A 23,585-nucleotide genomic window follows, 5' to 3' on the forward strand; every position below is an offset into this window, starting at 1 on the left:
ATTTATATGAAAGGGCTCTACCAGGGCCTCAGCATCTGGCCCTGAATTTACAATGCCTTACATGAACGTGCAGTGCAGAGACGTACGCGATAAGAGGAAAACGAACAAGAACACCTTACAAGGAATTAAGTGTCCAGTTTCCACTGCTTTCAGCTGCACCATCAACCCTGGTTTGTTCCAACCACTCTTCTGTTGCCCCAGCAAACAGACCAGAGCTTCACCTGCAGTGCCCCTGCACTGTACCAAGAGGCTGCCTGCCTACTTGCTTCTCCACTAAGAAGCACCACACCTCTCCCCCTAGCCCTGAATCAGAATCTTCCTGTCAAGTGTATCAGCATCACAAGTTTGACAGCTCTGGCTCCAGCATGCTTTTAACCACTCTAAATTGCCAGTTCCTCAGTGAAAATTTCCAGAGTCAACTCTACTGGAAGAGCTCTGTGGAGAAACTCCTCCTGAAACACTCAACATAACTGGAAAGAAAAACAGAAACAGAACATTGCAGCATGCAAAATGCTCACATTCGTAAAGGTATTATAAAAGCAGACAGACTTCAAACCCCATCTGCTACACTTAGTGGTAATATAAAAGCCCCGTTTCAAAGCTGAGAGAGACAACACATCACAGCAGGAACTAAACAAGTTAAGTTTGTTTCTTTGCTTATAGGCTACTTGTGGTTATTATTATTGACTGACAACTACTCAGTTCTACATGAAATTTTCCACAGTCTTAAAATAGGCCCCTACAACAATAGAGATGACATCACTGGCTAATGAAATTAGATTTCTTTATTGAATTCCAGAACCAAAGTACAGCTGAAATACAACAGCTAAAGATAACTATTTTTTAATGCGCCAGAGTTCAGTCTGTTTGCTGTTAATTTGTGACAGACACCAGGATTCTATTTCATGTATCAAGTATTGATCTTCTAAAAATAATATGGGGAACAGAAATAACTTCCACTGATAAGCATCTTGAAGAAATTAACAATTCTTTAAAAAAAAATAATGAAAGTAACTACGCAAACAATACAACTTGAAAAACCAGCTGAACTGTGTTTCAAAAGCCACAATCTAAAATATGACCTAAAAATCATTTCAGCTGTAAAAGTATTAATTGAAAAGTAAATTTAAACACTCTTGTCAGTTTTATTCTATTACAATGATCACATTTTTCACAGGAATAAACAGCAACAACTTCATATTTACCAGTTCATTCATCTCACCACCACTGAAAAATATATCACAGTGAAGGGTACAACTGGGCAGGGGGAAGTGAAGTGGAACAAGAGGAAAAAAAAATTTAGTTTTAAAAAGAGCAATTATCATAAATCATAATCTAACTTTTTCCCAAGATTTGTATCTATCTACATATTTTCTACCACATGAAAACCCGTTAGAAATCTCTAGCAATAGCAAGACACTTTTTAGAGCGTACGTTTGCTTCCACTGAAAAATTTAGTATCTGTATTTGTCTGTCACAGTAAAGCTGTAACAGCCAGACATCTGAGAATTGGAAATGGAACGATGCTGCCTCAGCATACAAAATAAGCACATTACAGAAACAGCAAATAGCCTGGAGACAACAGGTCCTGTTAAAACTAAATCAATTTGGTAAAGGAATTATGCAGAAGTTTTCCTTCATTATTTAACAGCCATGACCAGAGTCAGAAAATTGTAATCGCCTGCTGCAGACTTCTAAACGAAACTAAACTTCTAAATTCTAAAATTAAACTTCTAAACTAAAAACATTTCAGAAAGTGCTTCACTCACCGTAGGATTTTGGTGTGTTTGTGAGAAAACTAATTGGAACTATATGACATTTTTCATAGCATTTCTCCATGTGATATTGAGTAGATTTAATTTTCAAATTCTTCCTAATTGCTATTTCTTTTCTCCCCCTTTCCACATTCACCTCAGACGCACTGGTGATGCAACTGCCCAGCGGAGTTCAGGAGATAAGAACATTCTTCCCACGTCCCTTTCTCAACACCAACAACTCAAAGAAAACACAGGATGCTAAAAAGAGCAACCAACTGACTAGGAAGAAAGCAGAAAGCAAAGTGGTACAAACCAGGACGAGCTGCAGCTCTGCTTCCCCCTCAGCAGCCAAAATAGTGGACCACATGCCAGAAACATAAAAGTGCTACACAGAATGGAGTAAGGCAACTTCCCACCGTAGCAGACCCAGGAGAAACGTCTCAACAAGTCACAGCATATTCTGCAGATCAGAGATCCCACAGCAATTAAACTACAGGCTGCCCTTCCTTCCTCTGCACTGAAGTAGGATTCTAGCCAATTTAAGACTTATTAGCCCTTGCATAGTGGGGAACAGCTTTATGGAAAGGCACAGAAGATAGCAAGTTTCTTTCCTCTGTGGAAAAGAAGGCAGGCTGGTATGAATCCAACAAAAAGGAGACAGGAGATAAAAGATTTCCAGAGCTATTTTCCCAGTACTGGCCCACTGGTAATAAATGCCAGACCTCTGAGACTCACCACAGGGACAACTTATGCAAAGAGGCACCTGGAAACTGTAACGTCTCACCAACACAAAGGGGGAGAAGGGAAAAAAAAAGAAGTATTTTTACATACAGAACTTTAAAATGTAGACTCTGTCATAGCTTAGCTTTGATTTTGTTCCTCCCAAGTAGCTGAGGAGGTAGGGAAGAAGGTAAGTTCTCCACGCTGCTGTCTTGTTTCTCAACAAATTACTGCCACACAGCTTCTAGAGAAATAAAGTATCTTTGTTCTGAGGGCAATTCTGTCCAAAGCTCTTGTTCTAGCATCTCACTGCAAATCAAGATTCATTAGCAAATTCCTACAGCACTTGAGAAACAAATGCTTGCCTGCATTAGTTGCACACACTGAGTGACTTGCTGTTATTACCTTTGGCTAAAATAGGAGTTAGCCTATAAACAACCAAGGCTGTGGAAGGAGGCAATTAGGTATTGCAGGACAGGCTCTCTCTGAACAATTTACATGAAATCTGAGCTTTCAAGATCCTTACAAAGGTTAAAAAAACTGATCAGGTGGAATCATCAGCAGGACACACTGAAATTGTGAACAGAATCCTGTATGCAAATGGAGAAGAGACACACAGCACAGAAATAAAAGCTCAGAACAGTATGTTTACCTTTCCCAGAAAAGACAGTAAGACTATTATAAATATTCCCATGAAGGGCTGCAGGCTTTGATGTTTATCTCAGAGGGCGCAATTCAATGTTCAATCACACCAACAGAAAGTTCTCCCTTGATTCAGATGGGTCTTGTATCTGATCCAAGCTCAATGACAGTACATTATGGTATGACAAAGACAGAAACACTTAGGACATTTATACAGAGTAAATTCAAAGAGGAGAGACAGATTTATGACAACTCATGCATTTAACTTGCAGTGCTCAGGATGCCTTTTACATGGAGAAGCTCTTCAGTAGTTTTCAAAAATGAAATACCACTTCAAATGGCACAAACCAACTAAATCTGGTATACAGCTATAAATATAGTCCCTTAGGGTTCCATTTAAATGATACAGAAACCACTGCAAATCATTATTCTTCAAGAATTGATAAAATCCATGACTATTGTCCTGGTTTCAGCTGGGACAGAGTTAATTTTCTTCTTAGTAGTTAGCACAGTGCTGTGTTTTGGCTGTGATGTGAGTACATGTTGATAGCACACTGATGTTTTTAGTTGTTGCTGAGTGATGTTTATACTAAATCAAGGACTTTTCAGTTCCTTGGGCCCTGCCAGCCAGAGGGCTGGAGGGGCACGGGACATTGGGAGGGGACACAGCCAGGACAGCTGACCCAAGCTGGCCAAAGAGGTATTCCATACCATATGACATCATGTCGAGTATATAAACTGGGGGAAGAAGAAGGAAGGGGGGGACATCTGGCATTATGGCGTTTGTCTTCCCGAGTAACCGTTACCCATGACGGAGCCCTGCTCTCCTGGGGATGGCTGAGCACCTGCCCGCCCAGGGAAGTGGGGAATGAATTCCTTGCTTTGCTTTGCTTGCGTGCGCGGCTTTTGCTTTACCTATGAAATTGTTCTTATCTCAACCCTCGAGTTTTACATTCCTTTCCAATCCTCCTCCCCACCCCTCTGGGTGGCGAGGAGTGAGCAAGCAGCTGCGTAGCGCTTGGTTGCCAGCCGGGGTTAAACCACAACTATATAAAGGGTACAGCTCAAGAAACATGTCTTACGTACCTGAAAAGCACACTGTGGAGCTTCAGCAAACCCAGAAGGCTCACTTGAACAAAAATCTGAACTCAGCATTAGGTTGTAGTGATTAAAATTTTAATGCCTTCCACTTGGTTTAAGAGACATTTTGGTTCTACTATCCAATCTCTTTTTAAATATTGACCACTATTACTACTATTTCACCTACCACAACCATGCTACTAGTATGGACAGAGAAAGAAAAACCCACACTTTGGTATAGCCACTACCAGAGTAATTCCTTAAATAGATAAAGACACTTGCTGCCTTTCCTTAAAAGAAAAAGCAATATAAGTGTAAACAGTAAATTAAACTGAAACAGCACCTAACCAATATAATAAAAATAAGAGCAGGACCACAAAGCTCCATAAAGCTGACACAACAGTATCAAGTGCCTGCCTACCTTGTTAGAGCTCATACAAAACATGAAATAGGCGCTAGCTGTCAAAGGCTAGGTACAATCTAGACTTCCTAAAGGCTTCTGATAAAATCTCCCAAGCAGCTATTACAGAAAAAGCTGCTGCCTATAGCAGCTACAGATCTCTGTTTGTTAACCAAGACAGATTAGAAATAGATCAACAAATAAGAAGCAAAAGTGCCAGGAAAATGGTCAATTATCAGCCTAAAAAATGAGTACTAGCAGTATACCTCATTCTATCAGTTCTAGGACAACCATCAGTCATATATATATCAAAAGGACTGGTAGAGTTTTTCTTTGTAACATTGCTCTGCTTTCAAGGCTTCAGTGAGTCACGTTTTTCTTTATAGATGAAGGCACTCAATATCTGCAGGCTAAGAGATGATGAATACGTGTTCAGACGAACAGAAGTTAGGCAGAGGTCAAGGATGACCCACACAGGGTCCTGCTGTTAAACCCTGAGCCACAAATCTGACTCAAAACCTCAAAGCTTCCCTTTCGCAGACATTAGGTCAGGGGCCTAGCCAAAGCATCACAGCAGTTCAGTGTTTATACCAGCCTTTGCCAGGCCAAGGCACGGGGACAGGAGGCAGAGTAAGGAATTCCAAGAAAAGCAGAAGCTAAGGAGAAGAGAGTGACAAGCCTGGGGCTTCCACAACAGGGCTGGATTTTAAGAAAACGGGACAGAACAATATAAATCATAGCACGGTGCCAACACAACACACCCTTTAGGAAAATTATGCCCTCTGGCATGGGGCAATGGGTATCCCACAGCAGTCTTGGACAGAACAGGGCAGAGCTGATGAGGAGACCACTGATGATGAGGATGACAGGGTGTCACTAACTGTTTACTGGGGCAAGATCTGCAGCAAGGAAGGAGAAATTCTTTTATGAGAGAATGGTTTGGGTTGGAAGGGACCTTCAAGATCATCTAGTTCCAAGCCCCCTGCCATGGGCAGGGACACCTCCCACTAGACCAGGTTGCTCACAGCCCCATCCAGCCTGGCCTTGAGCACTGCCAGGGATGGGGCAGCCACAGCTTCTCTGGGCAGCCTGTGCCAGTGCCTCACCGCCCTCACGGTAAAGAATTTCTTCCTAATATCTCATCTAAACGTACCCTCTTTCAGTTTAAAGCCATTCCCCCTTGTCCTATCGCTACAGGCCCTACTAAAGAGTCTGTCCCTACCTTTCTTGTAAGTCCCCTTTAGATAATGGGAGGCTGCTATTAAGTCTCCCTGGAGCCTTTTCTTTAGGCTGAACAACCCCAAGTCTCTCAGCCTGGCTTCACAGGACAAGTGGATCAGAGGTGATTCAGCCCTCTTGATCGTTTTTGAGGCCCTCCTCTGGACTCGCTCCAAAAGGTCCATGTCCTTCCTGTGCTGAGCTGGATGCAGCTCTCCAGGTGGGTCTCATTAGAGCAGAGTAGAGGAGGAGAATCACCTCCCTTGACCTGCTGGTCACACTTCTTTTTGATGTGGCCCAGGATACAGTTGGCTTTCTGGGCTGTAAGTGCACATTGTCAGGCCATTTTGAGCTATAGGCTGGATATACTCATAGCACTACTTAGCTCATTATAGAAACGATACCTCTATATTTCTAAAATTCTAATTAATCAAGGCTTACATGACGGCATCTAAAATGGCAAATTAGGAAAAGCAGAAAACCAGCAATCTCAATATTGATCAAGCTCCCACTGCAAACCTGCAAAAGGAAATTTGACGCAGGCTTTAACTAAGATTTCTGAGACAGCTGCAAACTTGTCCAGGCTCCTAAGATGAAATACTGTAAAATTACATATCTTTAGAGACACCAAATGGAGGCACTGAAAACAACACCTAACTCAAAACAGAAAATTCTCAATGGAAAGGACTGTTCCCTGTTTTGCAGTACTTTGTTCAAATTCATGGACACAGGAAATATGGTTTGCCATTAAGCTTAATAAAAATCACTCTGAACTAAATTTACTCCATTGCCTTTCTTCTCCTGCTATGACAACTTCTGAATTAAATAAAGTTGTATTCAATAACACAACACTGGAACTCATATTTATTAATATTTTCAGTGTATCAGCTCCTATAAAGAAAGGGTGAACATGGTGATTTATAAAATGCCATTACAAGCCTACAGGACATTCTAAAAGTCTCACTTTATTCTGCCGTTTCCCAAGAGATGTCAAAGAAATGGGTCAAAACCAAAAGTGATTAGTCCGAGACCCTCGCTTTTCCTGGAGTATCATGGGACAAAATACATCAAATGTCTCACTGCTCTGCCTACATACTGTTCAGTGGTTTTTACAAAATAGGTAGTACAGAGTAATAGTGAGATTTTTCTCCTTCAAATGAAGTTTAATCTGTCTTGTAAACTCCCCAAAACACAACATATTGCACCAACTAGAACAAAATTGAGCCACTTGGCTTCCCTGTGCTTCTTGACAAAGCTGTTTCATGTGACTGAAATAGGAAAGAGAATCTCACACCTACATTTCTGCCTCATTTCACAGAGGTGCAAGAACTTGGATTGCTGTAGATTATCTGATGCAAGATAAATGCAGCGTTGTGAAGAATCATGCCCTTATTTTCTTCTCAAGTTTATTGATATTTAAATGACACATGCCAGTAAGTATTCCCTTTTCAACAGAAATCAAGTTTACAAAAACAAATTAGACTCATAATGATTCCTCTTAACAAAACAGTACAAAGTGTTTTGTTACTGGATAAATTCATTCACTGCTGAGGAAAAGACTGATTCTCAAAAATGCGATCTAAGTTGCAAGGCATCACTGAAGATGGCAGTGACACACAGTGCCGTTGCAGATGTGTTATTAGTGGAGTACCCCAGGGTACTGAAGATACTGAGGCCAACACTGTTTACCATCTCGTTAATGATCCGGACAATGGGGCAGAGTGCATCCTCAGCAAGTTTAGAGACAATACAAAACCAGGAGGAGCAGGTGACATACCAGATGGTTGTGCCAACATTCAGAGGGACCTCCTGGACAGACTGGAGAACTGGTGCAACAGGAACCTCATGAAATTCAAAGGGAAGTGCAAAGTCCTGCACCTGGTCAGGAATAACCACATGCATCACTATACACTAGGGGCTAATCAGCTAGAAAGCAGCTTTGCCCAAAAGGACCTTGGGGTCCTGGTAGACAAGAAGTGGAATGTGAGCCACCAAGGCACTCTTGCAGAAAAAAATGCCAACAGCCTCTTAGGTTACATTAGGAAGAGCACTGCCAGCAGGTCAAGGGAGGTGATCCTTCCTCTCTACTCAGCATTGGTGAGGATGCATCTAGAGTACTGTGTCCAGTACTGAGACTGGGCTTCCCACTACAAAAAATGTATGTACTTACTGGAGCAAGTCCAGCACAGGGCTGTGAAGATGATTAAGGAGTATCTTCATATGAAGAGATGCTGAGAGAGCTGGGACAGATCAGCTTGGAGAAAAAATAGCTCAGGCTCAGATAAGATGGCTCTTACCAATGTGTATAAATACCTGATGGGAGGGACTGAAGAAGAAGGAGCCAGACCCTTCCTAGTAGTGTCCACCAACAGGACAAGAGACAACAGGCACAATTTAAAACCCATGTGATTCCACCTGAACACAAGAAAACAGATATTTGTACTGTGACAGAGGTCAAATGCTGGAACAGGTTGCCCAGAGAGGTTCTACAGTCTCTATCTGCAGAGGTAATCAAAACACAACTGGACAGTCTTGGACAACCTGCTTCAGCTGACCCTGCTTAAGCAGGGGCATTGAACTAGATGACCTCGAGGTCCCTTCCAATCTAAACAATTCTGTGAATGCAGTAACTTTGAGAACCTGCACTGATAGCTAAGGCACTACACACTAGGATGGCATTTATGTTTAAGTCCCCTGCTCTGCCACAGGTTTCTCTTTCATATGGCAAAGCATTTTAGTTACTAGAATATGCCTAACAGGTTCTGGAAAGACAAGCATACAAACAACTGAAAGAAAAGCTGTTTGCATGAGTTAGTATAAGAATAAACTACATGAGGCATCCTGCTTCTTTTCCTCCTCTGAAGCATCTAGGTAGCCAACTTCCAAAATAGGATAACAGAAACAGTTGGGTTGCAACATCTCTTTATGGCACTTGTTATTTAAACGTATGCATTTAATGCTGAGAGAATAAAGAAAGGACAAGACATACGACTAGGTTTATGTACTTCCATTATGTTGCAGCCTAATTTATTTAGGTGGGGGAAAAAAAGTCACACTACAGAGAAAAGAGACAGATACCAAAGTTTGCCACTGTATATGCAACTCCAATTATTTATTATCAGAGTGTGTAAATTTTGTACATGGTAAGCTTTACTGGAAATAAGAGTGGGGGGCTTCACTCCTAAAATAGCTAACTTGCATATTACTGCAACTGATACTTGTATTTTAAAATCAGATGAAGAGCTAAGTGCACAAAAACGCATTAAAGAAATCGTCAAAAGTTGTAGAAGTACCAGAAAGAAAAGCCATTATATAATGCAGCATTTCATGGGCCAATGGCTTGTTTTACTACATGTGCTTTGATTGTCTGCACCTGGAAAGCGCATTAATGGCCCACTAGGAAAACGCACTGAAACCTGGGAGCCATCCTAACAGACTGCATCCAATGCCTATGCCTGAAATATCTAGAAGTGGCCCAAATTTGGCTGTTTCCCTGATTGAAATGTACACATTCCAATTTTTAACAGCATCATAATGCTCCAGGCAGTCCACTTCTCAGAAAGGTTTGTATTTCTCAGGTGATTAAAATCACTCTGCTTTTGGCCATCTCTGAGACCATCACAGAGGTGTGCTGTAATATAATCTTCTAGAAATGCACTGCCTATGGTGCCTCATCAACGAAGTAACAGAGCATCTGTGCTAGAGTCAGACTTTTAATTGAAATGGAAAGGGTAAGAAAGCCTGGGGCTGCAGACTGAGGCAGAATATGTAAAATTATATCACCAATACAGTTTTTACAAAGTAAACTAAAATAACCTTTTTTTTACAAGATCAAAATAGGAAGAGCTATAAGTGGGGCTATCTACTGATGCTGTACTGCTCTGAATGCCTAGCATCTATCAGAAAAATTAAACTTAGGACAGGTAAACTGCACAGATCAATTACAGCCCTTTTGCTAGAGAAAAGACATGGAAGAAACAGACGTTCCCATGTGCTACTTAGCATGGAGGTGTTGGCACTTTTAAAGACAACACCACAGTTGAACAGGGGAGAACATGCTATCTCTGAGACAAGGCTAAGCATAAAAGCCACATGAGAAAGTAGCCCCTAGACTGGGAGATTCCAAAAGAATAGTAGGAATCCAACTGCCACTGTGCATACCACACAAACAACTAATGCCAGATGTTCCTACCCTAGAGTGGATGCCTTTGCAAATGGTGAACAAATATATCCATGGTAAGGCTGAGAGGACTGGCAATACCAGCACCCCATTTTCAAGTGACCAAGAACACGGATGCGCCGCTGCCACACATGTTGATGGAAAAATCTAACCTTCCTTAGACTCATTCCTAGTCCCAGGAGCTCCACTTCCACTACACAACTTGCAAAAGAGGAAGCTGATGCCAAAGCCCAGAGCATTGGCTCTGTCAGACATAGGAGAAGCTTCTAGGAGCTTCTCACAGAAGGACCCCTGTTGCCTTCCCTCTACCAAAACCTTGCCACGCAAATCCAATACATAAGGTCAAATCGCAAAGACTTGCCACAGTAGTGCTTCAGGCAGAGAAGATAACACTAAATTTGTAGAACATGGATGAGCACAGATGGACCAGATGAATCCAAATAGAGTAAAAGTAAACACACTAATCAGAGCACCAAGACTAGATAATATGGACTGTTTTCTTGATATGTTGCATGACTTTGTGCTAGTCCACTGTTCTTCCATTTCTCTTCCCACTCTTTGTCTACATCATCTGCGTATGTTGGAAGCTCATGAGATCAACGTCTACCTCTGCTTGCCTGACTAGCTCAGTAAGGTTCAAACACTGATTGAACCTTCTGCAGGTAATATATACACATTAGTCTACTGTAAAAGTACTGAATATAAAAATAACGGGAGGCTTATGCAGACCAGAGGGAACAGGGAATGACAGTGAAAAATGGAAGTAGAAACACAAACAGGAGTGATACACTTTCTAAGACTAATAGAAAATGAAGGAAGGTCGATGGGAGAACTGGATGCTAAGATTTAAAAATAGGATATCACTGTCACTGAAATCTTCCAGCGACAACATCTCAATGCAGTTACTTATTTAATCAGCATATCACATTACCTGACTTGCTTGATACTAAACTCAGGTAAGTATGAACAGACACCATGGAAAATCAAATTAACTTGTATTAAACAATACAAAACTGAAACTTCTCAGTAAAGCACATCAAAACACATACAAACAAGTTTACCTTGGCTCCTAAACTGAGAGAGATTATTTCATCCTCAAAAGCGGAATGTGTATCAATATGAGGAGGAATTCCTGCATAAAAAAAAAAAAAAAACAACAAAAGAGATCAGTATAGTAATAATAGAGTGCTATCTCTGTTAGCAAGCCCTGTTTCCATGGATGTCCATATAGAAAACTGGGATGTACGGTTGAACAAACAAAACATCATAAACAAGGGAGTTGCTGTCCAAAAGAATTCAGGACAGTTGTCTGATTTAACTATGCCTCTAATCTGGGCATGTAACACAAGCGTCCTTTATAATGAGTGGAAATATCTAGAAGATAGTTCAGGGCACCCAAAGGCCTCACCCTATGAAAACTCCAAATGCCTCTTTGCCGCAGAGAGCAGTAGAAATCACTATGTTCTCCTCCTAGACAGTTTAGCACTTCATGCAAACAGTTGTGCTGCATTAGGCAATTTGAGCCTTAGTTCATCCATGATCACGTATTTATCACTCACTCTTCAGAGAGTAGTCATCCCAAATACTCCCTCTACTGCTAAGCAGATGACTGCTAAAGGTCTCTGCTTCAGAATTAGGACCTACTAGCACAAATGTTCCCAGCAGAACTCCACACACCATTGCTAGGCTAACCCCTGGGTAGTACATCTGTTGGTGCATGTATGAGTAAACACAAGGAGTTGAGAATTGCCAAAGGGACAGCAAATTTATTTTTTCTTTTAGATCTGCTAATTGGAAAGAAACTGCCATTCCCCACAGCTCGTGCCACATATTTTATCATCAAGTGCTGAAACAGCAGTGTGCATATCCCAGCAAGATCTCACTTCATGTGGGGAACTGCAGTCAACAGTGAAGCAAAGCCAGCAGACCACTTTGGAGAATGCAACCATGCCTTCCTTTGACACCACAACAGGCCCAGACAGATACAGTAAATCCTATGTGAACCAAACCAAACCATTTACAAAACTCTACCCAAGTTCATTTTGGACACTATCAAATTCCTAAGCCAAAAACATTTTTTCTTAACAGTCAGTCAGCCCTATAAAGCATCCTTATTATATGCCAGATTTTACTTTCAGATGCAAGTATTCTGAATACCATTAGTTTCAGTGAAAGCATTACAAGTGTTTTATGAGGTCAGCATTTAACCAGATAGAAAAATCCATTAGACTTGAAAACCAAGGACATGCATCTGTTTGTGCTCGCTTGTAACTTTTTGCCTCCGTATAAAGCACTGAAGCTCCGCCTTCAGATATGCACTGAAATCAGTGCAATTCAATTCCCTGTATAACAGGGTAACATCAACTACTCCCTTCAGCATCACTCAGACATTTCAGTCAAGACCACAATGACCTGCTTACCTGCTGTTTATACTCCATATATGCAGCACATAGTAAGAGTCATCTAAGCATTCAAAAGTGGATGCTAACTTTCAAGTATAAATATACAACTTTAAACATTATTAGGACCCTGAATGAAAAAAGCACCCTCAAAAAGGAATTTATTTAATGTGTCTTAAATGTGGCTTCTACAGCTTAGATACCCCAAGTCATCAGTCACTTTCTAAAATCTCAAGTGTAATTTCCAATGACAATCTGGCTTGGAACAGAGATACTAAAGGTATTAATTGGACTGCACTCTGTGCTTGTTAATATCCTAACAATTTGCTCTTAAGAAAGGGTATTTTGTTTAGATTTGGGTTGGTGGTTTTTTTTTTAAAACAAACTGCTTCTATTCTTGATAGAAATCTAGAATTCTAACTAATATCCTCTGATGATCCAGCCAGAAGTACAAAACTGTACCAATTTAACAGATTGTCAGATACATAAACTAATAGGATCAGCTTTTCAGACCTTTGTTTGGCAGACACTGTCAGACATTAATTCTGAAAGAAAAGCTGTTGTCCTTCTCTTCCCAAGGACGCATGAGATACCCACTCTAGAAAGCAAGCCAGATTCTTAGCCTTGATGAAAGCGCAGCACATGATTTATTCCCTAGAAGTGTGATTAGAAACAATTTTTTCTTCAAATGTCTCCAGTTTGGGAAAGATTACAGTAACAGAGTAATTTCTTATTCCTCAGATAAGGGAACACTACTTGCATCATACTTAAGAGTCACATATACTAATGTTATATCCTATGGACTAACAGCAAGCGCCATTTCCTGGAGACTGTATGCATAGTACAGGAAGAAAGAAGAATCTGGAGTGAAAAAATGCACTCTACTACAAAACCAAATATGACTATTCATTCCTATATCTTTTTATGGTTAGTTTCCATCTTACATCCTCAGACTCTGAAACACAATCAATTTCCATAACGGTAGTATCAAAAACTGTACTTGTAAACACAAGCTTCCTGGGCTCAGAAACCAGTATCAAGACTTTAGTTCTGATTCAAAGCATCTCTGGTCACAGAGGAAATACACTAAGCAGGCGCTGAAATCCTGTCCCTACACGTCACACTTAAGATGCTACTCTTCTGATTTTCAGGAATGTTGTACTGGTTTGGCTGGGATAGAATTAATTTTTTTTCCTAGTAGCTCATATAGTGCTAGGTTTTGCATTTGTGATGAAAACAGTATTGGTAATACAAGGATGTTTTGGGTATTGCTGAGCAGTGCTTACACTGCATCAAGGTCCTTTCTGGTTTCTCATGTTTCCCTGCCAGCAAGTCAGCTGGGGATGCACACGGAGTTGGGAGGGGACACAGCTAGGACACCTGACTAAAGCGATATTCCATACCATATCACATTGTGCTCAGAAACAAAACTAGGGGTGAAGTTTACAAGGGATGCCATTACTCAGACTATCTGGGCATTGGTTGGCTGGTAGTGAGCAATTGCTTGGGGACTTTTTTTGCCTCACTTTTTTTTTCATTTTTTATTTTGATGGTGGGAGTTGCTTTGGTTTTTCCTTTGGTGTTTTTTTTAAAAAAAACTTATTAAACTGCCTTTATCTTAACCCATGGGTATTCTCACTTCTCTCTCTCCAATTCTCTCCCCTATCTCATTGAGGTAGAGTGATCGAGCGGCTGTGTGGTGCTTAGCTGTCTACCAGTGTTAAACCACAATGTAAGGTGTAAAGAGCTCAACATTGTTGAAGGACAAATAAACTTACCTTGTCCAGGTTCATACTGATTTACAGTCAGTTGATCAGGTTTATGTTTGATATATCCCTGCTTCAACCATTTATCCAACAATAGGTTGCAAATTTCAGGAAGACCTAGTTACAGAAACAAAAGAGTAAGCAAAACGGGATAGATTTTTGCATTTTTATCCTTTCTTTTTACAACAAATATAGTAACCGGTCAAAATACATAGAAACAACTTCACAGAAACATAAGCCCATCTTCAATAATGAACACACTGCATTTTCTGTAACACATACATCAGAACTGGCGGCCTGATCTGCAAGTCCAATATATTTACAACATCCTGCCATTCAAAAGGCCATTTCCCCAAGACCTCGACATTCAGAAGCAGATCACTCTTTACAAATGCAAACTGCATCATCTCTACACATAAATAAAAGCATATCAAATCACAGGCAATGCTTCCACCAACTACATTAAAAATGCTGCAGTTAAGAAGCAAAATTATTATGCAGAAATTCAGAAGTTGTGCAGAGGTTAAGTATCACCAAAAATATCTGCGGAAGTTAAATTGTTCTTGAAACAGGACTGAAAGTTTCAGTGCTTCACTGAATTTTTGGTTTGTTATTTTACCAGAGGACTTCTCAGGTAAAATTCTGTTGGAGGTAACACCCAGAAACATGGTAGTAATAGCTCTTCCATGATAATATTGATTTTTATTTTTCAGTTGTTCTCCCCCAATGAAGTGTTTATGCTTTTCTCACAAAAAATAGTCTATCTGTGAGACTAGAAAACAGCTGAAATGTCAATGCTTTTATGATTACATAGCTTCACTGTTAAAACCTCAATGTAACCAGAATCCTTCCATTGCAAGCTACATCTACCCCGTGACACATGCGTCACCTTAAACACCTTCAAGTTTTACAGGAATTTAGCTCCCCTATTTTACTATTTTTAAACCTAAGACTATAAGATGACTCACTTGCTTTCCTCTGAGTCACAGGTCTCAACTCCAAATAAGAGTTACACAAACCTTTTCAAAATTGCTTTCAGTCCAAAGGAATTTTTATTTTGGTGTGCATCCAACAAGTTTCAAGCTAGTCAAGATAAATATACCCAGCAATAGACATCACAACCCCCAAACAAATGAATATGTAATTTGTAACACATAATTGCTTTATGAAACAAAAACTAAAAAAGAATGGTAACTACAATCCCAAAAACCTTATTTGACTGCACCTCAATGGGCATCAATGCCTGCCTGCAAGTGACTGGAAAACAAGCTTTGAGCACTCACAGTAATTTGGAATGGATCTCATTCAAAAGAACAATTTCATTCAAATTACAGATTACAAATGTATGTGTTTAAGATACAGTTAAGGATCTTCTTTTATTAGAATCTCACATCCGTATCTCAGTAAGACTTAAAGGCTTTATATAATGATTCAAACATCAGTACAAAATAAGTATGATTTAATAGGGAAGTTCTCACCTCCAGGTAAAGGTTTGTCTTTATCAACATTGTTGTTATCATAGCAAAACTCATATCCAAAATGTTTCACTCTTCTATACTTTAAAGTCTTCTGGGCTGTAAAACCACACAATTTTAAAGTAAGATTAGACTACATAAAACAACCCAAACAATTTGCTATGCTTCCCTTTTCATCTGACCTATTAAACCTAAAACATTTTTTAATTAACAGTTAAAACAATTTATGTGACCCTTGTCCTTCATGGCTCACACTTCTGCCTTATCACCTTTTGTATTTCATCAAGCATCACATTCACTGCTGTCTGAAGTCAAACTGATGGTGGTTTTGTATATGCAAAAAGTAGAGAGTACCAATTTTCTTTCGCTATACTTAATGCATCTTTATTCTTGATCAATCTCTGAAATTGCAATTGATACAGCAGGATCCTTCACTTTCACCAATCACCAAGTTCACATTAGCTAAGGTCAATAACCCTTTATGCTGTTCCAAGGAATAAAATTTACACAGAAACTTTGAAATTAATTCCAAGATGTACTGGGTCTGGCTGAGCCCCATAGCAGCCCTCACAGTGCTGTGCTTTGTATTGGCTTTTTTTTGACTGCTGCTGAGCAGAGCTCGCACAGCATCACGGCTGCCTCTCGAACATTCCCTCCTCTCACCAGTAGGCTGGGGGTGAGCAACATCCTGGGAGGGGACATAGCCAGGACAGCTGACCCACACTGACCAACAGGATATTCCGTATCATATAATGTCTGTTGAGATATAAAAGCTAAGAGAAAAGAGAAGGAAGGGAGGGCATTCATTATTTATGTTTGTCTTCCAGAGCAACCACTACATGTACTGAAGCCCTTATTCCTCTGAAGCAGCCAAACATTCTCTACTTCCCATCAGCAGGTGATAACATCTTTTGTTTTACTATGCTTCCACACACATAACTTCTGCTATTGCTTCATTAAACTGCCTTTACCTTAACCCACAATTATATATTTTTTGCATCTTATCTTCTCCCGCCCAACCTCATTCTGCTGAGAAGGGGAATGATAGAGCAGCTAGGTGAGCACCTGACACCCAACCAAGGTCAACCCACCACACAGGAACAATTCATTTATTAAAAGATCTAAATCCACAGAGCTCAAGTGAAAGCACAAAAGCATCCAGAATGTCTCAGTGACTTCTTTTTGATTTAAAAGAAGACACAGCTCCTCAGCTGTACATCAGATGGGAAGGGTAACCTTCACTGAACATTTTTATGCTTGGCGTAAGACACCTAAAGAAGACTTTAGTTGGTTTTGGATGCAGGAATATTATTCAAGCAAACCCATACCAGAATATCAATTCAGACCACTTGCCACCACTTGCAATATAAGACCAATTCCTAAAATACTAAAACCGAATACACAATGATTTCAAACAATACATTTACCAAGATGTAGACATCTTGTAAACTGAAACCGTAGGAAAAAACAGCACAGAAGTATGGAAGGTCTGGATTTCTATCATTTTGCCCACCATTTCGAGTATCTTCATCTCCTGTCCAGTCAATACTTTCCAACATCCTCCTTTCTTCCTCTGGAGAAATAATCTTTTCAATGATCATTAGGCCTGGAGGCAAGCTTGTAGGAACAACATTCTGCCACAAAACTAGGGTGTATGGAAAAAGAGAATATTATCACTGTTTAGAGAAAATAAAACCATGTGTTCCCTACAGGAATACCAACTATATATGAGAATATAATATAGCTGCAGATATTTAATGATACAACAGAACCCTCATTGTGATCTTATTTGGTTTTGGCATGACAAAACAAGGCAAGGCCCAAGTTTTTCATGATGCAAAGCACTCTTTAAACATTCTACTGCATAAGACCAGCAAGATTACACACTATTCAAAGGCAAAACTACTTTTCATTTTCCTGTCAAAACAATGGTAAAGAGAATTTCCCAATCATGTCAGGATTCTACCTGCATATCATTTTAGTTTTCTAGAATTTTGGTGATTTGGTAAATCACCAGACTACTCTCTGTCCAGAGAAGCAACCTGTAATCAAATATGAAGGAATATAATGCAATAGCTAGGTGAACACAAAATGTTGGTGATGTAGAGACATTCAGTTTGCTATCCTAACAGTTTATAAAAAACTATTCACTTGCAGAATGTACAGACCAACACCAGGAACACTTTTCAGCAGACAATATAAAAGCTCATAGAAAGAGCAACAGTTACTGTGCTAAACAGCTTATAGTCAGCCATAAAAAAGCCTGGAGAGAAGAGGAGGAAAAGCCAGAAATCTTATTGTGACTGTTTTCCTTCTTGGAATTGAGATAAAGACTGCAAGACTAAGGTCACGCAAGTAATCCAATGACCTGTCCAGAGATCTCCTGGGTCCCAGTTTAGCTCCTTAATCAAAAACCTTCATGAGAAGTACAGAAAGGTCTGGAAACTACCCAAACCCTTTTCCCTTTTGCCTCCAAGTAAAGGAGTTAAAATTAGAGTATCCTATCATGTAATAGAAGGAGCAAAGATTGGTTTATGTCCTGAATCTCAGATTCTGGCTTTCATTCTCTGTATCTACTTACAAAGACTAGTGTGCTTTTAGCTATATTTACAAACTAGGAAGTGAAAGCAAAGCAAAACAGGATGCAGGAAGTTTGATATCTAGGAGAGCAGAAAAATCATACCTTTTTCCACAAAATTAACGTATAGAATGATATTTTGGTCAAAGTCTTCCAGTGTTACTTCTTTTCCATTAAGGGCATCAAAAGCTTTCTTGGCTTCTTCTGTTGTCCCATATTTCACAAATGAATATGGTTTATTTGGTGGCATTAAGAGCGTTTCCACCAATCCATATTCTTCTACTATCCTGAGCAGTTGGTGTCTACTCATCCCATTACCAAGACCAGCATTGGCAATAACCAGGCTCTAATCAAAGAGGAATTACAAAAATTGAGAATTAGTGATTACCGCTGGTTACTTTAAAACCAACACTCTACTAAGAGAGCAGCTCTATAAAGAAAAAAAGTAAGCCCATGAGTACACTTTTGTGTATTCCACACAAGATATTTACATTTCAATGAGCTTGGTATATATATGAGGCTAAGGCAACCTTTGTTTGCCCAGCACCTATTCTGGCAGAAGGGCCTGCATCCTCTGTCAGAGGTACCTCCTCAATTAATGCATGTAGTTACTATTACAAGAGCACTTAATCTTCAAACCAGCATGTGTGCATCAAGTGTACTGCAAGCAAACAGTGACACTGACACACATAATTTTGAAGGCTTCTAAAATGGATTTTTTCTGCAGACTAACAAAAAAAAAAAGAGAAAAACCTTTCAAGACAGTGATTTTTTTCCAAGAAAGGTTTTCTCATCTTTGCCAAGAAGTCTCTCCAAGCAGAGAGATTAATATTCCCAGTTCCACCTCATGTCCCCTACATATCAGATTCACCAAAAAAAAAAGTAGCATAATCTAGAAACAAGAACATCTAGTTCTGCTCCAGCACTCTTATCTGAAAAGTCTCCCTCTTGCTTTTATAAACAAAAGGGATTTATGTCCCATCCTTAGTTAACACAGACTACTTCATGCACAATGCCTAATTGCTTAACTCTATACTTTCATACTGATTTATGTCCAAAATTATTAAGTATGCAGTTTGTGAGGACTGTTGCTGGTTTGCCAAATATTAGAAAAAACCAACAAAATAGAACTTTTCAAATTACTATTATTCAAGAAATATCCTTTGAAAAACACAGGCCTTTTCAAAGTAAGTTCTTTTGACATCTAAATAGCTATATGCCTTAACAAGATGTTAAATCTAATCATGGTGGTCAAAAGAAGTTTAAGTCCCTTTTTAAGGCCAAATGAGCATGCAATCTTGAAATTTTGATTGAGCTCCAGTGAATCCAAAAAGCTAGCAACAATTTACTCAGACTGACTCCATGTAATACCTTTCCAGAAAGCTTTCAGACAGTCTTTCTCTTAGAAGTCTGTAACTGTTCTATGACCTTTTCTGAAGGCAGTTGGGAAAGCGTTCAATTGTTTCAAATGACAGCATGTCACTCCTCAAAAAAACAGAAAGTTAGGTTTAAAGCTGAAGGGAAAGATTATTAAAAGAAAATAAATTATATAGTGAGTACTGCTGTGACTACGCCTATTGCGACAGCTCTTAACGCTTGTTCTTAGCACTGCATCAGGCTGTCTTATTACTGATCCCATTTTTCAAAGGTGACCGTATTATTAATTACTGTTATTTTCTAGAATGTTATTAATGGAGAGGCCCATATGTGTGGAGGAAATGCAGAGACTCAAACCAGCACTTTCACTGGTTATACGCACTTCATCTACAAAGACAATCACTACATAACAGCAGCAGGTACAGCAATTGACCACGTTCTCCTGAGCAATTTCAATATAACCAGACTCTCGCAGAAAGCCTGAAAGCATTTTCTGTATTCTTGACACTAGTTTCTCACCAGTACTATGATTTTGTTTCATGCATCACTTATTCAAATGTTCTGTCATTGATGAGGATCTGGCTGGACGCCAAAACTACTCTCTGGGTGGATCAGATGGACAATTTGGTATCTGGGGCAGTATCGAGAGGAACAAGTCCCAGATTATGGACCCATTTTCAAGCAACACTAGATAGACACAGTGCCTGCTCCAGGAAGCTTACAAGATATACAAGACTCCTGGGTCATTTTAGTGTATGTCCACGTGGAGTGAGATGTGAGTGAAGACTAAGCCCAATTTTGTTACAAAAAAGCAGAAAGATCTAACTGATGCTTCCATATCCGAGCAGGAAGAATTTGCAGGATCAAAATGAATAAGGCTAGAGTAAATGATACTGCTCTACAGTGTTTCAAGGCATTAGCATCTCCCCACAACTGATGGAGGGAAATGATAAACTAGTTCTTCCCTGTCTGCAAGTTCCTGTCACTCACTTTTTGCTATACCAGTATCTGCGAGGTCATTCTCTGATCTGCTGTAACTCTAGGACAGCAAAAAAATGCAAATTAAAAAGCCGAGTAGTTTTCTGTTAGGTTACGAATAAAGTGGTTTATGGTAAAGTTCATTGAGCATCACAAGAAAGCAGAACTCCCTCCTATCTTGTCCCCTTTTGTGCAAGGGACAGGAAAGTAGCCACCTTTTCAACAGCTGCAAGTCAGTCAATCAGTTCAACTCCCCAAGAAACACAGCTTAAATCAATTTAGGTGAAGAAAACAATGTGGAAAAGACTTCTAAGATAAACATGTTTTTAACTGGGAGTTTAGATGAGACAAATTAATTTGATAAAGCAGTACAGAGGAAAGAAAGATACAAAAGCTAAAAGCCAGAGAAGAAAGGAAATCACATAGAAAAAGAGAAGAAAAGTTTATCTACTTAAACAAGGTAACATTTCCCATGCTTCCTTACTACCTCCACCTCCCCAACCCAAAGAACTACTGTTTCAGATATTAAAAAAACAAAAACCAAACAACCTTATCCAAAGGCCATAGAAGTCTCTCCACAGACATTAAACTGTTGAAGTACAGTTCTTCAAAACCAAAGGGGCACAGAAAACACTCCATCTCAGGAAGTGTATTTTGGAGAACTGCATTTTAGACAAAACAGAAGTGAGAATAGAACACAGATAAGAAAGATTTTCACACTACCATCAAAATCAGAACTACCAGTCACCTGTGTGGCATGGGAGATGCACTCAATGCCTTCATGTCTCATCAATGTATGCTGAGCTCTGATCTGCTTCCTCAATACCTTCTTCTTCATTTTACGGACTTTCAAATGATCTTCACTGGTTTTAACTTCCATGCCGGTGATCTGGGAAGCAGAAGTAATAACACATAGTAACTATCCTCCTTGAAAAATTAGATACTTCAGTCTGCCCTAGAGATAGCCTCCCCATCTCCTACATCATCTCTATGATAGTGATAGGCCATCAGATAATACCAGATTTTATGAATTATCTGAGGATGACAAAACAGAGCCTGCAAAGTACATTCTTCCTCACTCGGTAGCATGGCTTTCCCCATCTCTGAAGTTGTTATTCAACTCTCTTTTATCCTCCCAAAAATAGAGCTTTATAAAGATTTAATTTTCCAGGGTTTTTTTCTTGTTCTTCACTCTTATCCACAATATCATTACACTAGCTTCCAGTTTTTAACCTGCCTGCCCCTCCGATTTTCACATAGCAGTTGCAATTAATTTCCTTCTCTCTGCAGTCTCTCTAGAGCAGAACAACAAAAAAACGTATGTGAAACTGCCATGAGATTTGTATCATCTTAGCTTCTAAGTTATTCATGCCTCACCAAATACTTGAGTTGGAGATCAACCGTGCTTATTTCGCTCCTTTTTCCTAATTGCCACTTCCAATTGAATATGACATTTGGCAAAAATTGCTTTTTTGAGAGTAGAAAAATGTGTTGAACATTTGGATATCCAAGCACTAGTAATCAGGATGCTCCACATCTCACTTAGCACATCTCCCAAGGCCAACTTCAGAAAAATCACATTCCTGTCATGCAACAAACAGAAAACTGTGTACGTACATTAACTATTGAATTTAGCGGCAACACAGCATTTACCTACCAGTGAGTTAATTGAGTCACTGGCTTCCTCCAGGTTTTCTTTTCATCTTTTGCCACTTCTGGTCTACTGCTACATTGCAACCATCCAGTACCTTCCTACATGCCTCTGAGCCTACTTTATTTTCCTCCCTTCAAACCCAAGGGAAGAGTTCAGACCTCATGTAGGACTATAACAAAGCAGATATTGATATGGCTAGCTTTGCTCTTCTCTTTTTCTCTCTCTATAACATAAGCCCTTACCCATATTTTGGGGGCTTCTTCTCTTCTTTTCCAAAAATCCTCCTAACAGTACAGCTGGACAATCCAACTGCAGCTGTCTGTCCTTTTCCATTCTTTTATTATTGGTCTGATAACAATCCTCCCACCTCATGTTCTCTTCACCTCAAAAAATGTTTTTGTTTAAAAAAAAAAACAAAACAAAACACACAACAAAACCAATGACAATCACCACTATATGTACTTATTTAAAAGTGTCAACTGCTCTAATAGTCAGCCATCCACTTGCATTCCTTCTGGCTTGCAAAGACTGCATAGCTGCTTCCCAATACCTACTGCAGACACAATAACAGTAAGATGACAATGAACAACAGGAAAATTGTAAAAGTAAAAAAAAAAGTTAATATTAGTATTTGATGCAACTTTGTACTGAATGACTTAGCAAATATTTTCTTTTAAACAAATGTAAATATGCTAGTAAAATTGTTTAAGTAGTATTAAGAGAGTTGCATAGGAGCTATAAATATGTATTCCCTGTGACAGCTGCAGCATTACTATCATCAACATGAAAAACTATGAACTGCACCAAAAGAGAAAAATCTTTTAAGGAAATCAGAATGACAAAAGCACTCTGTGGAAATAACAGATTCTAACCCTCAAAAAAGGAGCAGAATAAATACTGCCAAAGACAACTCAGTCTTTTGCCACTACTTACCATGTGTTGGTTCTTCATCCTACCCTTACTCTTCCACTCCCAAACCCAATTTCAAAGCAGTCTCGAATTAGAGCACTTGTCAAAGAAAATGAATTGGCAACAACAATTTCAAGCCATCCCACCAAGTTATTAGCATGGCAGACTCCAACAATTCTATCCTGAAACAGTTTCAGATGCCTGCTATCAAGTTGGAGATGGCACACGCATAGCTGTAAGTTTGAACCCTGACCCCCGGGCAAACAGCCTTATTCAGGTTTTTATACATATCCTGGCCATATAAAAGATCACATTTACATCTGAGCCTGACCAAAAAAAAAGTAATAAACGACTAAGCACTAAGATCCAGTTTACTGCCATCAGACTCTTGCAAGTTCCTAGCATCTCTTACTCTGAGCTAATTCAATCATAACCATGATAACATGCAATGG

At 39.5% G+C, this 23,585-nt stretch overlaps 1 protein-coding gene across 8 annotated transcripts in view; it reads right to left on the bottom strand.

Annotated features, from left to right (window-relative positions):
- ALKBH8 (alkB homolog 8, tRNA methyltransferase) overlaps positions 1-23,585 on the bottom strand; it is a 49,952-nt gene that overhangs the window by 23,593 nt on the left and 2,774 nt on the right. For 2 of the 8 annotated variants that reach the window (XM_056327643.1, XM_056327645.1), the window contains exons 2-7: positions 21,319-21,459; positions 18,321-18,561; positions 17,151-17,282; positions 15,641-15,736; positions 14,175-14,279; positions 11,059-11,129 (exon numbers count right to left, since the gene is read on the bottom strand). In XM_056327643.1, coding sequence (XP_056183618.1) covers positions 11,059-11,129; positions 14,175-14,279; positions 15,641-15,736; positions 17,151-17,282; positions 18,321-18,561; positions 21,319-21,459 — 786 coding nt within the window. Of the gene's footprint in view, positions 1-11,058; positions 11,130-14,174; positions 14,280-15,640; positions 15,737-17,150; positions 17,283-18,320; positions 18,562-19,586; positions 19,701-21,119; positions 21,233-21,318; positions 21,460-22,466; positions 22,891-23,157; positions 23,434-23,585 lie in introns of those variants that run through there. The other 6 variants (XM_056327646.1, XM_056327647.1, XM_056327649.1 and 3 more) reach the window with 6 other exon arrangements.

Source organism: Falco biarmicus, chromosome 2 (genome assembly GCF_023638135.1).
Source record: "Falco biarmicus isolate bFalBia1 chromosome 2, bFalBia1.pri, whole genome shotgun sequence".
NCBI classification, from domain to species: domain Eukaryota; kingdom Metazoa; phylum Chordata; class Aves; order Falconiformes; family Falconidae; genus Falco; species Falco biarmicus.